Consider the following 18322-nt stretch of genomic DNA (forward strand, 5'->3'; position numbering starts at 1 on the left):
AAGACTACTGGACTAAGGCATTTGGTAATTTGGTAAACACTCAAGGTGCAGAGATCTGACAGTGTGAATCAGACAAAACAAATTTCAGATATCGCTTGAGGGGATATGGTGAAATGTATCCTTCAAATCCAGGGTCACCATGAAAAAGTGTTCAAGCAAAACAGGAAGCAGCGTTTGCAGGGTGAACAACCTGAACATGTGGACCTTGACAAAAGTATTGAGAATGGATAGGTCAACACCGGTACCCACAACAACTTTTTTGTGGAAACCAAGAAAATTCTGAAATAGAAATCTTTCATTTTCTCCAAAGGAGGGAATGGTACTATGACTCCCTGAGTCCAGAATTTTCCAGAGTATAGGAGGGAATAGCAAAGACTAATTTGGAGTGTGAGGGGGGGGCATCCCCTTCAGTGTAGGCAGATGTTCCTTCCACTACTACCCATTACCTCTGCCAACAATGTTGAGAACTCATTTGTTAGAAACCACTAATGGCCGGGTTGCCTTATTGAGAGCTAACTTTCAAGATGGGGCACCCAGAGGGAGACTTTGGAAAGATGTGTGCCACACCTTCTACATAGTCATAGGTTGGAAGGGGGTCATCCTTTTTGGTGCCTTGGTTTTTGTTCAGCTGGGACTTCTGTTTGTTGGCCACTGAAAATTATCCTGCTTAATGGAAGCAAACTTGGGAATATGAAACATTTTCAACATCTTTTGCATCAGTTTACCTTTGTCTTCCCAGTGTTTAAGGATCTGATTAGCTGCTAAACCCAACACACAATCAGAATCAAGTGGAAGATTCATAATCTCATTTTTTAACTCATCAGAGAAATTTTGACTGTGCAGCCAAGCATACCTCTTTATCATCATGGACATTGCTGCATTTCAATAAACAGTACTGGCCATTTCCAAGACACTATTTAAAGCATGTTTTGACATTAGAGAAACATTGAAAACAATGTATGTGACACAGACTTTTTGTTCCGTAGGTAATGATGCAGCAAACTCATCTAAAGTATACATGCATTTCAAAAGAAACTTCCATATAAAACACTGGCAATTAATCACCTTAAAAGCTACCATGCTGGACTGTGCCGGCTTCTTTCCCTGAGATTCTATCCACTTGCATAGCTTATCTGAATGGACTGGGTTTGATGAAGACACAGTCTTTTTATTGGAAGATGTCACTGGGGACACAGCATCAAGATGCACAGACAAGGGGGCTTGGAGAACAGGCATGGTTGAGCACACCCTGAATTTCTTAAACACTTTTTTTAAGCAGAGACACATTCAGCAAAGGAGAATTGCAAGCTTTGTTAAAAACATTCTCCAACACTGGGATCGATGGAGAGACGGTCACCATGTCTAGTACCTCATCTTCCAAAAGATCATATACCCTGCTGATCTCAGGGCAGACAAATATTGCTCCCAACTGAATGCATCCATAAATCTAGCCAACATTTGGGAAATGCATTACTCATAACCTGGGTTTGCACCCAGTAATCAACTGCCTGAACAATGGATCTAACCATAACCACTATCTCAAGTGGAAATACAGTCAGAGACTGTAGTCCTGCAGTGTGGTGGGTCTTCTGTCTCTTTTTTCCATGCATTGTACAAGTGGAAGAATCCCCAGAAGGGGACATATCAACACTGGCAACAGATTCTGTACCCCTGACTCACCCTGTACCTAAAGAATTTGGTTCTCCCATACCTAAACCAGCCACTGGTACAGCCCCGAAGGATGTGTCTGACCTTTGTGCCATGAGCAGTTGTACTAACACCACACTGCACCATGGGACCTGCAGGCAAAAAAAAGATGAGTGGTTTGATAGACTGCCCAAGGTTACTGTGGTGTCACAAGCTATAGGCTGAGGCATATTTCTTGATTTGTTTCTATGGTTTTTAGCTTTACAAGGGGTAGATGGAGGTGTGTGTGTGTGTGTGTGTGTGTGTGTGTGTGTGTGTGTGTGTGTGTGTGTGTGTGTGTGTGTGTGTGTGTGTGTGTGTGTGTGTGTGTGTTGGGGCCACTGTATTGAAATCCATCAAGTCACGGGGACAAAAATAGCAAGCTAAATATCAAATACTGGCTGCACTGTCAGCCCAGTAAAAAACTGGACAAATCCCACTAATCTCCATCTAAATATCAATATAAAGACTATTTCTGTAGGGATACTGTGAAAACTGCACTAAGAAAATAACAGTTTCAGCAATACAGTTCAAAGAACAAAAATCATGTGACAAAATTTCCTCAGTTTTAATAAATAAAGGATAGTTTCAGCACTAAATGGTTAAAAGCAGCATAAACAGCTTTACACAAGGGTGAAATATAAACTTGAGAAAAATCCTATCAGAAATGTTTAATATACAAAACGGCACCAAAATCTTGGTTCAAACAAAAAAAAATTTAAACTGCTGTAAATCTACTCAATCACCTCAAATAATCATAGCTTCAAAGGAAAAAAATGCAAAAACAACAAGTTTTCCTGTCAAAACTTTCAAATTAAGCTGTTAATAGCAGACTCTATTAACTCATGACTCTGGAAGCACAAGGCTCTGAGAGGAACTGTTCTAAAATGTCCTGAGTATAGAAACTCAAAATGGCCATAAAACAAAATACAATGGTTGAAACCCCACAGAAACCAAGAATTAGCTTAAAATAAACAGTATAAATATCATACTGTCGGTAAGATTAAACTCCAAGCATATACAATTTCCCAATTAGAAAGAAAAAGCAGCACTAACAGAAAAAAAAGGCAGAGGGAGGAAATAAAACTTAAAAGGGCTTCTTATCTGAGCTCAGCAGTTGAAGATATCCAGAGTAAGGAGCAGTCCTGTAAGAGGTTCTCCTCTAACAATGGCACTAGAAAACTGAAAGGATTCTGTCTGTGGGTCTGAAAGACAGTCCCTGTACTGTCAGGTTATTGATCCATCACACCCACAGACAGGCAGTGGGAGAAGCTCTGAACTTTGGTAAACTGCCAGAGAAAGGGTAGCAGGATACCACTATCCATATGCCAGTAAGGCAGTATGTTTGTTGAACAGTTATTGTACCTTCTCTAACCTTACCTTTATTCAAAAGCTTACTTTGAAAATAGCTTTGAAGTTTATGCATTATACTCTTATTAGAGCCATGCCAGACTGGCTTTAGCTATAGGCACAGTATGGAGACCACATTCACTTGAGTGGTCAGTGACCTCCTGATGGGAATGAATCAAGGGAAGTGTATTTTTGTCCTTGATTTCTTGGTGGCCTTTAACACTATGGAACCTGGGACCTTGACTGAGTGTGAATTAATTGGCATGCTCCTGAACTGATTTCTGTCTTATATTTCAGATCATACCCAGTTTATGATGTCAGATCACATTTCTTGGGTTCCTATCCCCTAGATTGTGGTTTACCCAAGGGCTAGATATCGGTTCCTTTGTTGTTCACATGCTTCTGCTAAGGTTAGTCACTGTAAGGAGGCATACCTTCTCTCAGTCATATACGGATGATATTCTGCTTTACCTCTCTTTCTCTCTGGACACTGCACCTGAATTTTCTTCTTTGGAAAACTACTTGAATTCCATCTTTGAGTGGATATTACTTTATCGATTAAAAATCAACTCAGCCAAAATCAAGAAAATGTTGGTTTATGTTACTATCCATCCATCTAACTTTCCTCTGCACTCCACTGCGTGCCTATATAGGGAATCGGTTGGAAGGCCATGGAATGTACTACAACTGACTCATGAACTATGATATCAGCAACCTTGTTGGACTTAATCCTCAACAATCTGGCTTTGTCAAGGGAAGATGCTGCCTATTAATTACGATTAACTTCTTCAAGAGGGTCACACGGGCAGTTGACAATGGCCATGCAGTGCACATGGTGTATCTAGACCTGCCATGGCATTCAATACCATAACTCATGCTGGCATCACAGGAAAGCTATATGAGTTACAAATAGATCCCTATGTGGTCAGATGGACAGCAAATTCATTGTCAGACAGAACCTGTACAGTGCCAGTTGCAGACGCCTCCTCAGAAAGTATGAAGGTGGTGTGTGGTGTCCCTCCTTTTTGGCATCTACTTCTGTGATCTCCAGGCAAGAAACCAGGACCTCTCACTTACTATGTCTGCAGACAGTTGCAAACTGGGAGTATTTGTTAAATCCCTGTCTGGTACCTTAACCCTCCAGCTGCAAATCTTCCTTGTAAATTTTTGGTGTACTGAAAATGGGCTAAAATGAAATGCTGAAAAGTTCAGTATCTTTGCATTTGGTAGAGAACCCATCTCTTAGCATACTGTATTACTAGTACACAATTAAAAAAATGAAAACTTAGTTAGGTACTTTGGAATTTGGGTTGAGAACTCCCTATCTTTTGATCTTTATGTGACAACAGTAATTAGGAAATCCTTTGAGTTAGCACAACTAATTACCAAAACAGGATCATCCAGATCTAAGGAGGTTATCATTCCTGTATACTCAGCATTAGTTAGGCTAGTTATTGAGTACAAAGTTGCCTTTGGGATCTACCTCACTAGACATATCAAACAACTAGAAAGGCCACAGAGGTTTGTAGCCAAGAGGATCAAAGGCTAAAGATCCTGAGCTATCTGGAGGGTCTGTATGCACTGTCCTTTTATATAGTATTTTACAGACTTGTGAGGAGGGGAGACTTATGCTTAGCCTACTACACCACTGGAGACACAGTTTTCATATATCTCTACAAGTCTAATACTTCCACTAACACCAGAAACACATACCTAAATCTTCACCAACAAATAAAAAAACACGGTGGATAGACAGGTTTATCACATAGTGCCTTCCCATCTCTGGAGCAGACTTCCCTGCAGGTTAAACAGTGTGATTTCACCAGAATCCTTCAAATGGAAACTGGATAATTGAATATGTCCCCGCAAATTACATCTGAATTGACTGGCCTATTCCTCCTTGAGAAATGAAGTATGATAGAAGGGTGTGTACTGGTATAGTCCTAAGACTAAATTGCCTTTAAATATCCATGAATATCTACGAATCTATGAATCTGTGAATTACTACTGCCAGAACAGAGTCTCCCCATTTCAAGTCAACACACAGCATCAATGCAAGGGGTTGGTGTTAAGTGGTATAGGAAAAAAATTGTCTTGATTTTCTTAGCATCCTACCTGATACGGCCTGGATGTATTCAAGGACCAGATGATGATAAATGAAAAAAAATCATCAAACTAGCACTACTACAGCAGCACTGGAAGTAACAGAATGAAGCATTGTGCTTCACATTACCTGGTGGTAGCAGAATAGACTCACTGTAACTACAAATTACTGTTCTCTAAGTTTGACATGGATGACTTTTAGGTTAGGGTTCAGTATCCCAAAAGAGTGCAAGGAAAGTACACACACACACACACACACACACACACACACACACACACACACACACACACACACACACACACACACCTCTCAACTGTCCAGATTTTTGCTTCATATTTTTGGTGTGTTCCTCATACATTTTTTGTTTTCTGCCAAATTATTGGCAAATCATTGAGGATGGAAGTCATAAATAATTACATGCTTTTCAGTTTCAGACTTCATACTCTTCAGAAAATTCATGCTAATGGACAACTTCACAGTGCAGATCCCTCAGCAAACGGAAACTATGAGGTGAATTAAAAAACAAGTTTAATGCACAATCCACGAACTGTACTCACTACATAAACACATAAACGCAATTATAGGAACAGCGTTTCCGTCTCTCCCATAAAGACTTCATCAGATGACCTTAGTAATCTTGGTTATTAATCTTGGTATATATATATATATATATATATATATATATATATATATATATATATATATACACACACACACACACACACACACACACACACACACACACACACACACACACTCATTTATATAAATAAGCCAATCAAATCAATTAATAAATAATTAAAATTATTCAAAACCAATCACCTCCTTTCCTTTTCCCACATACAGCAGCATACAAAAACTTTTTTAAGCTACAAAATTTCATATATTGCACTTTGTTGTCAATAAATAAGTGAAGTAGTTAAAACATTTCTTTAAAAACATAGTATTAAATAAGAATCCTTCTTTCATATATTAATTAAAATCCAAACAATTAAAACTGTTAACTTAATTATGTGTCATAAAAAAACAACAATATTGTTACTCTTGTTATTCTATCAACTTTCTAAGTTTATAAAAACAATATTTTAAAAAATGTCACTATTTTTGGGCCTTTGTATCCCCATTATTTCTGGTTTTGTCCTGATTTTTTGCTGTTAGAGTTTGACAGGTATGACACACACTGCATCTGTGTGTGTGTGTGTGTGTGTGTGTGTGTGTGTGTGTGTGTGTGTGTGTGTGTGTGTGTGTGTGTGTGTATGATCCATGTTCTTTAGAAGATTCCATATCAAAAATAAAGGGCATCACTGTCGCAGCAAACTCGTGTACTCACCAAATATAAATAAATAATGAACCAAGTGAAGCAAAGGAGTACAGTAGGCCCCTAAATATGATATCTGTTCTTCCATGATGGATTATGTTGAAGACACCTGTCTTTCATTGTGTCACTATTAGAATAATTCAGCAGAATTAGGAGGAACATACAAAATGTGGAAATGAGCAGAGCTCAGGTTGCAGCTTTTGTTTACCTTTAACTGTTCGTTTGTACTAGCAAGCTTTGCCTCCAATTCCCACTTCAGTTTCAGTAGCTGGCTCCTCTCTGCCTCCAACAACAGGTCTGCTCCATCATGTACCTAATTAGGGAAAATGTGGAAGGGTAAGAAAAATTATTACTATCTATAGATAGCTCTAGAACAGTTTAGAAGAGCTTTAAGAAGTAATAACTTAAGTACAGTTAAAACATAGACTGAGTACTGGCAATGATGGTGGTTATATCGTGTTGAAAAACCTACACATGCATTCTATTTGATAAAATATGCCAGCTATTCTTCAGCAGACCTTTTAAATCAGCACACTTAAAAAAACAGAAAACACAGACAACAGCTATACATAAAAAAGTATAAAATTAGGTAAACCTTATGAAAAAACATAGTATGAACAGCTATTTACATTTCAAGTAAGCCAGTGACATTACTTGAAGAAAGTTCAAAATTGCTACTAGGTATACCTTAAAAAAGAGCAGCTTAAGCCACTTTCAACAATCTGCAAAAGGTACTATAGAATTACTGACATTAGAGCTGTGATAGGATCTGAACCTTGGGATGTGGCCCATATATAGAAGTATGTTCATTTACTCCTGTACATTTACATAGCACTGGACCTCTGAGTAGAATTGAATGAGAAATTTGTACCAAACTCTCACGCAATTACAGGAACTGGAGCAACCATGGAGTAAAGTGTAGGGCGTGAAGTTCTGGGTGAGGCTTTTCAGACAGGTAGGTCAGGAGGGTTACTTTTGCAGAAGATGAGGCCAAAGTGGAGGGAAACAAAACTGTTAAGGCAGATTTTGGTACTGGATTTTAGAATGATTTTTTTTTAATATGAGGAAGTAGGGAAACAGCATAAAGGAGTACTGAGTGCCATTTTTGAATATAAGCATGTCTAGAATGTTGCCTGAAAGAGTGATGAGAGAAAAGAAGTTGCTACAATTGTTTGGGGATGTAAACAGGTCACAGAAAGTTTTTACCCAGCAATGAAAGATCTATGTCACTGACACGATCAGAGGCCACCTGCATGAAATCAGTAAACGACAACTGAGCCTGTCTGCCAGGGAACTGGCCTCTGCAGGAATGTGGCTAGTTATGAAAAAACGGTTGCTGGGCATAGCCCATTCTAATGACCTCAGTGCCTCTCAGAAAAAGGGATAGATATGAGTTTTTCCATGTTTGATTGTGTACAAAACTACTGCCATGTTGCTAGTATGTCTGGCAAGCGCACCTCAAGTTAGGGAGATCTAGGAAAGCCAGTAATATAAGAACTGTCCTCATTTCCAATGTGGTGATGTACAGCCTGGCCTCTCTGACTATTATTCGTGAACCAATTACCCTTAACAGTGCACCAGCCCTACAGAAGAAGCATCTGGGATGTCAGCCATGACAGGGTTAGGGAGTAGGATGTCAGAGATGGTGTGTGAGGCCACTATCTCAGGTGAGATTTTCAGGTCTTGGAAACTTTTATGACCCACATTTTGAGGTCTGGCAACTGAACCACAGCAGTTCAAGGAATTACTCAGGGCTCTAGCACCCTAAGAAGAAGAAGAAGAAATAGGTGGAGTTGAAGAAGAATGGCAGCACCTCAAAACAGCATGTGTGAGGACTAAAGAGCAGATATGTGGCCAGGCCAGGTTTAGAAATAAGGTACATAAGGAAATCTGGTGGTGGAATGCATAATTCCAGGAAATCATCAAAAAAAAAGAAGGAGTGCAAAAAAAGGTGGGAGATAGAGAAGACAGACCAGACTAGGAAGGAATATTATCTGGCTAAAAAAGAGGCTAAGAAAGGAGTTGCACTAAGAAAGAACAGGGCATGAGAGGCACTCTACCAGCTTCTGGAAAGTGACTCAGTAGGTGGCACAAAGAAACTATATCAGGTTGCAAGGCATAGACAGAAAGGTAAAGAAGATAGTCAGACACCCTTCATAAGGAAGGTCCAGTCTGAGGAAGCTTGTGGTAACTGCCACTGGAAATTTTCAAAAGAAGGTACAGCCACTGTTGCCTAGGCCAAAGAGGGGTCACCAGAATGATCTTTGGAGAATCCTTCTGAATCTTAAGAATGACCCTGGATATCTGTGGAAAGGGTAGAAAAGCATGCATGAACATTTCTGTCCAAGGAAATGAAAATGCATCTACTTTCAAGGCTTGCTTGCAAGATTGCAAGATGTGCTGGAGCAGAATTTGTTCAGTTATTTATTTTGAATGGAGGCACATTGCTCTATCTGTGGTGTTCCCTATAGCTGTATCAAATCATAGAAAACTCCCTGATTCAATCTCCATTCATATGGGTCTATCCTGATCCTGCTCAGCTTGTCTGCCACAAAGTTTTCTCTGAGATGATGTAAGATGCCTGTAGACTGAGACTGTGCTGAAAAGCTATATCCCAAGCTGACATGGTCAGTCTGCAAAAAGTGAAAGATCCTGACCCCCCCCCCCCTCCCCACTGTTTATGTACCACATCACTGTGGTACTGTTTGTAATCACTTGTAATGATCCAGGGAAACATAGATGACTGAAGAAGTTGAGAGCATGTATTACTGCCATCACCATTTTTACGTTTATGTGTTTTGATCTGTCCTTTTTGTTCCAAAGACCCTGTATATTTGATCCTGTAGACACTACTCACCAAACAAAGTCTTAGGTCTTTGTACTTACAGACTGTGCTGGAGCTGGAAGGGAAAGTAGGAGACCTGCATTCAAATAAAACTGGTATCTCCACCAAAGCAGTTCCCTTTTTTACAACTACCAGTAAAGGAATCTGGAATGTCAGGGGTATGATGATACTGAAACCATACAGATTTTAGGTAACCACTGAATCTTTCTAATGTGGAGTCTGGATAGAGAAGCCATGATTCCTGGTATCTTGCAAAATTTCTTTGCCGAAGCTTTGGACCGAGTAGAAAAATTCAGGAAAAGTACACTTGTGTAAGTTTAACTTACCATAACAGTAGATACTCGAATTATCACTGCTGCAGTAGCCTTAGCTGTATGGGTAGATTACCATAACTAACTATATTTGAGAAGTAGAAAGAGAAGAGTCCAGGAACTCCTGGAGAATGGTTCAAGCAAAGCTTGATCTGGACCTGGAGAAAGAATCAAGCTAGTAGGGCTTTGTAAAGGTACATACAGAGCACAGCTCTACATTAGTTTGCCGAAATTGCATTGCAGTGAACACCTAATCATCTACCCTAATTCAGAAAACATAATTTCAGCAATTTGCTGAATTTACCAAGGGCAAGGAAATACTTTCCCTACAGCACAATAGACTGACAGCTAAGCAAATCAAACCCACCCAATGTGGGGGGCTGCACCCCCCACACCCTCCTAACTATATATGCCAACTCTGAGATTGCACTACAGTGGGGAAAAGGGCAAATTTGTGCTGTAGGGCAAGTATTTCCTTGCCCTCGGTAAATTCAGTGAATACTTCTAGAATCCAACCCTTTCCAAAATGCAATACATGAAACCAAGGCCCTGGGAGAGTGCGCCTTGACCCTACTTGGAATACATTTGTTGTGGTGAGTATATAAAAAAGGTAATATCCTTAGACAACCATTTGGAAATAGTCTGTTTTGACACAGGTTGTCCGTTCTTCTTACCTTCACAAGAAATGAACAACTGAGCTGAAGAGCTGAAAGATTTAGTTCCATCAAGATAGTACCTGCATTGTCTGTGGACATCCAAGGTATGGATTATCTTTTCTCCGTCATTTTTAGGTTCATGAGAGAGAGAAAAAGAAGTTATGTACTCACCATAATGTTCCATATGCGTTGTCCATTTTCATTCTTCCTCAGCTCTTGGGTTTGGATCCAATCCTCAGATCCGACTCTGCCACTTCTACTAGCTCATGGATCATTGAAAATTCTCAAGCTCCTCCCTTTTCCATAATGCCCTAGTCCCTAACATACCTCAGATCTTATTGAATGTTCCTTACATCTGTACAGCATTGCTGAAGAATAAAATAGCAAGATAAATAACACAAATAACAAAATCTGGGACTCAGGTTCCTTCAGCATCTTTGATCCTTCCAAAACACAACAATGAGGGGGTTGGTAGGAGAGCAGTTGAGGAAGAATAAAAATGGGCAACACAGATGGAACATTATGGTGAGTACATGACTTCTTTACCTGACGTTATCAATTTTCATTCGTTCCTCAACTCTTGGGACAGAGTCCCCAGCTTCCTAAACCCTGGGAGGACTCTAAGGAAGGATATTCCTGAGTACTGCTGACCCAAAAGCTGATCTGCCCCTAGAGACCAGATCCAATGTGTAATGAGCAATAAAAGTATGATGATTAGCCCAAGTTGTGGCTGTTCAAATATCATCCAGAGAAGATCTAGACAAAAAAGCTGAAGAAGTAGCCATGGATCTAGTGGAATGTGCTCTTGGCGGTTTGGGTAATGACATTCCAAATTTATTGTAAACAATGGTAATACAATCAATCAACCATGTGGCTAATGTTACTTTAGAGACTGATTTGCCCAGTTTAGAATCTGAAAAGGACACATACAGCTGTTCTGTTTTTCTGAAATCTCTCATTTTATTTAAGTTAAACTGTAATTGCCTGTGAACATGTAACAGGTGTAACATATACTCTTCTTTAGTCGAAAAATTTGGAAAGAAGACTGGCAGATTGATAGTTTGATTGATATTGGGTTCTGACACCACCATAGGAAGAAAGGAAAGATTGGTTCTCAAGGATACTCTATCTTTAAGAAAAATCAAATAAGGGGGCTTAGAAGACAATGCCTGTAATTCTGAAACTCTTCTGACAGAGGTAATAGATGTTAAAAAATAGTTTTCCATGTTAAAATGCTCAGCTCAGGTTTGGCTGAAGGTTCAACTGGAGATTGGGTTAGAGCCTGCAAGTATATTTAAATCCCAGGGGGAGTAGGATCTTTAACTAGGGGGGGTCTAAGAAGAAATGTTCCTCTTAGAAAGTCTCTGCAAAGTTTGGAAGATGCTAGAGATTAACTATTTATTCCTATATGAAAGATGGAAATAGCAGGTAACTGTACTTTAACCATAGAAGAGCTGAAAATTGAAGCTAAAAATTCCAGAACTTTAGAAAAAGGAGTGGAAAAGGGATCTAATTGTTTCTGTTGTGCCCAAATTACAAATCTTTTCCATTTGCTTTTGTAATGTTTCATAGTGGAACCTCTGTGGGATGATAAAAGAATATGCCGGATGGGGAGGACAGATTGGATGTCTAGCAATCAGTGGAACTGGAGCGGTCAACTTTAGGCCTGGAATGGCTGGATGTATCGAGTCTGTCAGGTAAGATAGAAGGTCTGGAGTTGGATCCAGAGTCCATGAAGGACAAAGGTAATGAGGCCAAAGAAAGGGAAACCAAATTTGACAAGGCCAGTAAGGTGGAATGAGGATTATTGTGCTCTTCAATCGACATGCTTTCTGAAGAAATTTGTGGATTGGGATAACTGGGGATCAGCATAAATGAGACCAGCAGGCCAGTCGTGAAGTACAGCATATCTTGGTGATTCCCACAGTGGGGGTATGAGGGTAAAGAACTTGCTGCACTTGTTGTTGAGAGAGGACGGAAAGTGGTCATAGCACGGCTGGCCCCATCAACAGAGTATCTTCTCCGCCACCTTCATGTTGAGAGACCACTTGTGAGACATCAGAATAGACCTGTTCAACTTGTCTACAATCATGTTGGTTTTCCCAGAATGTGCATTGCTATCAGAAACCGATTGGATGAGATCGCCCATTGCCACATTTTCAAAGCTTCTTGACACAGGGGGTACAATTTGGTTCCCCTGTGTTTATATCAGACCACTGACAAATTGTCTGTCTGAATTGCAATAGTCCTAGTGGGGAGAGTGTCTTAGAAAGGCCTGCAATACTAGCAGGACAGCTCTCATTTCCAGGACATTGATATGTGTGTTGGCCTTTTCTGGGGACCATGTGCCTTGGACTGTTCTTCCCAGGAAATGCCCCCCACCCAATCTGGGGGGTGTCCATGGTCATTATGGCCTTGGGTTGGGGGAGAGCAAAAGGATGACCTTCTTGTACTAGACTGGAGTGTATCCACCATAGGAGATAATTTTTACAAGCCTGAGTTATTTTTATCTGACTGGACAGGGGATGGTAAAGAATGGACCACTGAGTTGCCAATGTCCACTGAGGAATTCTTATATGATACCTTGACAACAGTACTAGGATGATTGATGCTGACATGGATCCCAAAGCTTGAAGGACTAGTCAAGGTGAGACAAAAGAGTTTTGGGTGATCTTTCTGACTTGGAACTGAATAATCATATCTCTTGACAAGGGGAGAGATGCTATTTCTGTGATTGTATTGAACAAGACACGGATGAATTCCAATGTCTGTGTTGGTTCCAGATGAGATTTGTTGTAAATGACTGTGATTCCCAGATGGGAGCATAATTGGAGTATGTAATCTTGAGCTAGTATCAGTTGTTGCCTGGTTTGAGTGGTTATGAGCCTTACATCTAGATACAGAAACACCCAGAATCCCTGCTGCCTCAAGTGAACTGTCACTACTGCCATACACCCTGGGGGCTGTGGTGAGACCAAAGGGCAGAGCTCTGAAATAGTAATGACTGGCTGCCAGCCAGAAGCATAGATATCTACTAGTTCATGCATCCTGAAGATCTACTGACTACATCCAGTTGTCTTTGTGCAGAATGGACTGAACTGTGACCATCCAGAGCTTTGTGTACTGAACTGACCGATTTAGGTTACGGAGATCCAAAATTGATCTCCAGTCCCCTGTTTTCTTTGGCACTTAAAAAGAATCTTGAGTACGTTCTGGACTCTTTTCTGGTCACGGGGATCTCTTCGATGACTCTTTTTTTCTAGCAGCTTATTTATTTGTAGTGCTGCTGCCTCCCTCTGACTGCCCGGAACACTGGGGATTTTCTTTTAAACTAACTGGATTGGATGGGAAAATAGTATGATATAGCCTCTTGATATTATCTTCTGCACCCATGAATCTTTGGTAATTTCCAACCAAGCTCTGTGGTGCAGGGATAAATGACCCCCAACCACGTCTAGAGATGGACAGTCAGGCCTCCTTTCAGGAGTGATGGTAGGATCTTTCAGAGAAAGCATCTCTAGAGCCTTGATTTTGTGGACCTCCTCTTCCACGTGGGGCCCACATCTTCCATTAGAGATCCCCCCTCTGCCCTGGGGGAACTGTCTCCACATGGATCTTGGAAGGGACCCTGGGATTTCTTAAACCACATTTTTGACTCCTTCATAGATTCCTAGAAAAGGTTTGTTGAGGGGTCAAAAAATGCATGCCTACAGCAGACATGGTTTTACTTACTTGATTACACCTAGAGAGCGTGTCTTTCAGTTTGGGGCTAAATAAGGTACTTCCATCAAGGCAGAATTGATGAAGGAAGCTTTGAAGGGTCACACAAGTGTAGCTAGGCATGCCTCCTGATGGAAATGCCTGAACCTGCTACCCATGAAGTACCTACTGCTGCATGAGAGATAAGCCTAATGGAAAAATTGGAAATTGACTGAAGGGTAGCAAGCTGCCCTGGAGGATATGATCCCAGAGGGAAATTTGGTAAGTTCTGTAATCAAATCCCTCTGGAGTCTTATGAAGTGTGCCAAATAGTTCAGTGACCAGACAGCAAAGGTTGTTGAAGCATAAACACACTTCCCAAATATGTCCAACATTCTAGACTCTCTATTAGGGGGGGGGTGGACAGGAGAACTTTGTTCCTCTGGTTCCTTCTTTGTGGCTTCCACTACAACCATGGCATCAACCGGTACTTCCTTGCTCCAAAAGGTTTTGTCCTTAGGTGGTGCCAGGATTCAACGGTATCAGGTTCCTTTCTCATTCACTGAGAGACCAAATCAATGAGCTCATTGGTGGGTGGAGTAACCCAGGAGGTAGACAGGCCAACACCAAAAGCCTCCAGGAATACCTACTCCTCTTGAGAAAGGGTTGTCAGGAAATCAACCACTCCTTTGCTTTAGGAATTCCAAATGTCTCCAAATGAGACATTGTCAGGTGGTGATCTTGGGAACCCTTCCCCTTCATCAAAGTTGGTATCCTCTGTGACAGATCTTGAGGCGTTTCCAGGTACCCCCTTATGCAATTTTCTTCCTGGGAACTTCTTCTGTGGGACATTCTGAAGAAGTGTTGAAAAAAATCAGTATACTCTGTTAGGTATCCTGGTGACTAACTTGGTCTGGCTATCCCACTGGTAATGATAGTTGAGACTCAAGATACACAGACAAATGGGCTAGGGTGGGCAGAGCTGTAGAAGGTGGAGAAGTCCAAGCTCTAGGAATAGAGAAAGCTCTCTTTACTACCTTGAGCGCCAAATGCCTAGGAGAGAAGGAAACTAATAGCTCAGAAAAAACATGCTTACTTCCCTCTAAGCTCCCTCCTCCCTGAAGGCAGAGCACTGAAAGAGGGATTCGGAGTTGAGCTGTTTAACGCTGAGCTCTGAAGGGAAGGATTGGTTCTGACAGCTTCAGAGTCACGTCCAACACATCAAATCCAGTGCTACAGCTCTGAGAGGCAGTCCATTCAGAGATACCACCGGATCCAATGTGAAAGACTCTGGAACCTTCAAATCTGACTACTCTGATACCAGAGGTTGGACTGGAGAAGGAGCTAACAATGGGGGGGGGCTGAACTAATAAGGGTCTCTGGACCCAATGGGGTTGGAGCTGAGACTGGGAGAACCCCCATTTGTATCTGCATCTTGAGGAACTTCTTCATCATCCTGCCCACATCTGCTTCAATCAATCTTTTGGAAGAACATGTCGAAGATGCTGTCAATGAAGATCTCAAATGATGATGTCCTAGAGACCACTCCAAGAAGGTTGTCTAGAGGTAACTGCATCTGGGGCCAAGAGTGGCGATCATATCTGAGGAGATTTTTCTGTTCTGGACTTTGGATCTGATGACCTTGGATTCAAAGTCTTATGACGTTTCCTAGGAGGTATGGAATCCAGAGCTGATGAAGTGGTTGGTTCCGGGAAACACTTCCTAGAACCCTTCTTCTCCATTTTTTTTTGGGGATGGGGGTTGAGCTGAGCCTCAGATGTTGCTGATGTGGGTGTACATTTAGTGGGTAGCAAACCTTTAAGTATTAATTTGTTTTTTCTATCTATAAGGGCCCTAGGGTTAAAGGTCTTACATATATCACAAATGGCATCAAGATGTGATGGGCTTGGGCACTAGATGCATTTGGAATGCGTGGCTAATAACGGAATCTTGTGATCACAAGCCATTTCTTGAAACTGGGGGGTTCTTGGTCATCATTCCAAGGTGAGAAGAGAGCAAGGAAGAAAATATTTTTTTAAGGAAGGAGGAAAGAGATAAAAACATATAGCTATAAAATATAAAATATAATATAAAAATATACCAGCAATGGCACTATATACATGAAACATATGAAAAAAATACCAGCAATGATAATAAAGAGTACACAAGAACTTTAGAAATTTAAGTGGGAAAAGGGAGGAAGTGCAATAGGTAAAAGAAATGAAAAATTATAGATATTTGCAATAGAAATACACTCATAGTACCCAAATCGCTAGAAACTCAAGAGCAGAATAGTTACCACATTCGTACACTAAGGTGGCAAATGAGATCTGAAATATGTTAGGGACTAGGGCATTACGGGAAAAGGAAGAACTTGAGAGTTTTCAGTGATCCACGAGCTAGTAGAAGCAGCCGATTCAGATCCGAGGAACAGATCCAAACCCAAGAGTTGTGGAATGTATGAAAATTGACATCAGATCAGTGAAATGGATACTTTGGCTTAAAGTAAACTTGAATTCCACTTCAGGCATTAAAAAAAAGATTACTTCTTAAAGAAACCCTGTCCCTATGGAAAATGAGATAGAGGTGACTCACCTTAAGAGCTTGCATCTCAGATACCCGTCTTGCAGAGGTCAGAGCAATCATGAAAACTGTTTTCCATGTTAAGAACCTCAAGTCAGCCAAAACAGCTGCTTCTAATGGAGCAAGTGTTAGCATCTCTAACACAAAATTAAGATCCCAAAGAGGGGCCACCAGTTTACTCGGAAGCCTCTTCTGCAAAACCCCATTTTAAGAACATTTTGACAAGAGGCTGCATTGAAAGAGGAGGATCCATGGGTAGACATACTGAAATGGCTGACAAATGAAACTTGACAAAGGAAAAAGAAAGGCCACAGGACAGTAATTCACACAAGTATTATAAAACCAGAGAACAACTAGCATTGAATGGGTGCTGTTTATGTTGTTGGTACCAACTAGAGAATGTTTTCCATTAGCTAAGATATGATTTTCTAGTAGCAGGCTTTCTTGCCTCTATTACTACTACTACCTGTTGCACATCCTCAAAAAACAGGTGCTTAAAAGGAAGTAAGACCCTATCATCTGGGCAGACAACTGAAGGTGATTGATGTTGGGGTGTATCAAACACCCCTGTTCTTGTGTGAGTAGATCCTGTCTGTGAGGAAGCTTGTGGTAATTGACCCTGGCCATGTTCAAAAGAAGGCAGAACCATGGCTGCCTGGGTAAGAAGGAAGTTACCATAGTGACCTGGGGGATTCCTTCTGAATCTTCATAAGTACCCTGGATGTTAGCGGAAAGGGTGGAAAGACATACAGTAACATTTTGGTCCAAAGAAAAGAAAAGGAATCTAGCTTCCTTTTTGCATGGAGTCCTGGAACAGAATTTTGCCAGTTGATTGTTCAGACAGGAGGCAAACAGGTCTACTTGAGGAACCATAAATGTATCAAATCTTTGAAGACCCCCTGATCTAGTTTCCATTCATGAGGGTCTACCCTGGTACTTCTCAGCTTATCTGCCAAATGATTTTGCTCTGACAGAATGTAGAGTGCTGTGGAATAAATTATCTTTGAACTGAAGTATCTAAGTGACACTCCAGGAAAACAATCCTGTGAGGAGAAGTCAAGCAAGAATTTGGGATGTTCTCTTGAAATTCCAGTTTGTGATATGTGCTAACCTTAACATAACCATAGCCCTATCCCTGCCACTAACCCTAGCCCTACACATTACATTACTAAAAACACTTTCCCAAACAATACAGTTGCACAAGACAAAAGGACAAAGAACACACACAGCACAACATGCAAAACAGTAACTCTATCCATTTACCTAACCCTTACTCTAACGCTAACCTGTGAACACTTGGACAAACCCTCCAACCACTATACACTTTTCAGTCAAACATTCATTTTACTGTACACTCCTGTTTACAAACACTATAAAATGAGCATTCAGTCATTTGAGAATTTAAAGGTGCTTTTGATATTTTGAGCTGTAATCATATATCTAATTTGTATGTATATGCATGTATGTGTGAAAAAATACATATACATATATATATATATATATATAGAGAGAGAGAGAGAGCAAGAGAGAGATAGATATACACATATGTAATCACTATTCCATGTATAAAGTCCACACAAAGTTGCACAAATCCCCAGAGTGTGCATAACTCAAATAATATGTGAACACAACAAAGTAGTCCAGCATAGCAAAATATATGTGCAACTTCTATGTATTAAAAATCAGAGCCAAAAAAAAAAAAAAGTAAACAATGCTTTCATCCATTATAACTGCATTGCTGCTAATTAAATTTATGAAGTTCCTTCAGCT

At 40.5% G+C, this 18322-nt stretch overlaps 1 protein-coding gene across 2 annotated transcripts in view; it reads right to left on the reverse strand.

The window, feature by feature from the left end:
• The window catches only part of CCDC105 (coiled-coil domain containing 105), a 560734-nt gene that overhangs the window by 366415 nt on the left and 175997 nt on the right, over positions 1-18322 (reverse strand). For both annotated transcript variants that reach the window (XM_044084342.1, XM_044084343.1), the window contains exon 3: positions 6667-6771. In XM_044084342.1, coding sequence (XP_043940277.1) covers positions 6667-6771 — 105 coding nt within the window. The remainder of the gene's footprint in view (positions 1-6666; positions 6772-18322) is intronic.

This window comes from Protopterus annectens, chromosome 9.part0, assembly GCF_019279795.1.
Source record: "Protopterus annectens isolate FY-2018-M chromosome 9.part0, PAN1.0, whole genome shotgun sequence".
NCBI lineage: Eukaryota > Metazoa > Chordata > Ceratodontiformes > Protopteridae > Protopterus > Protopterus annectens.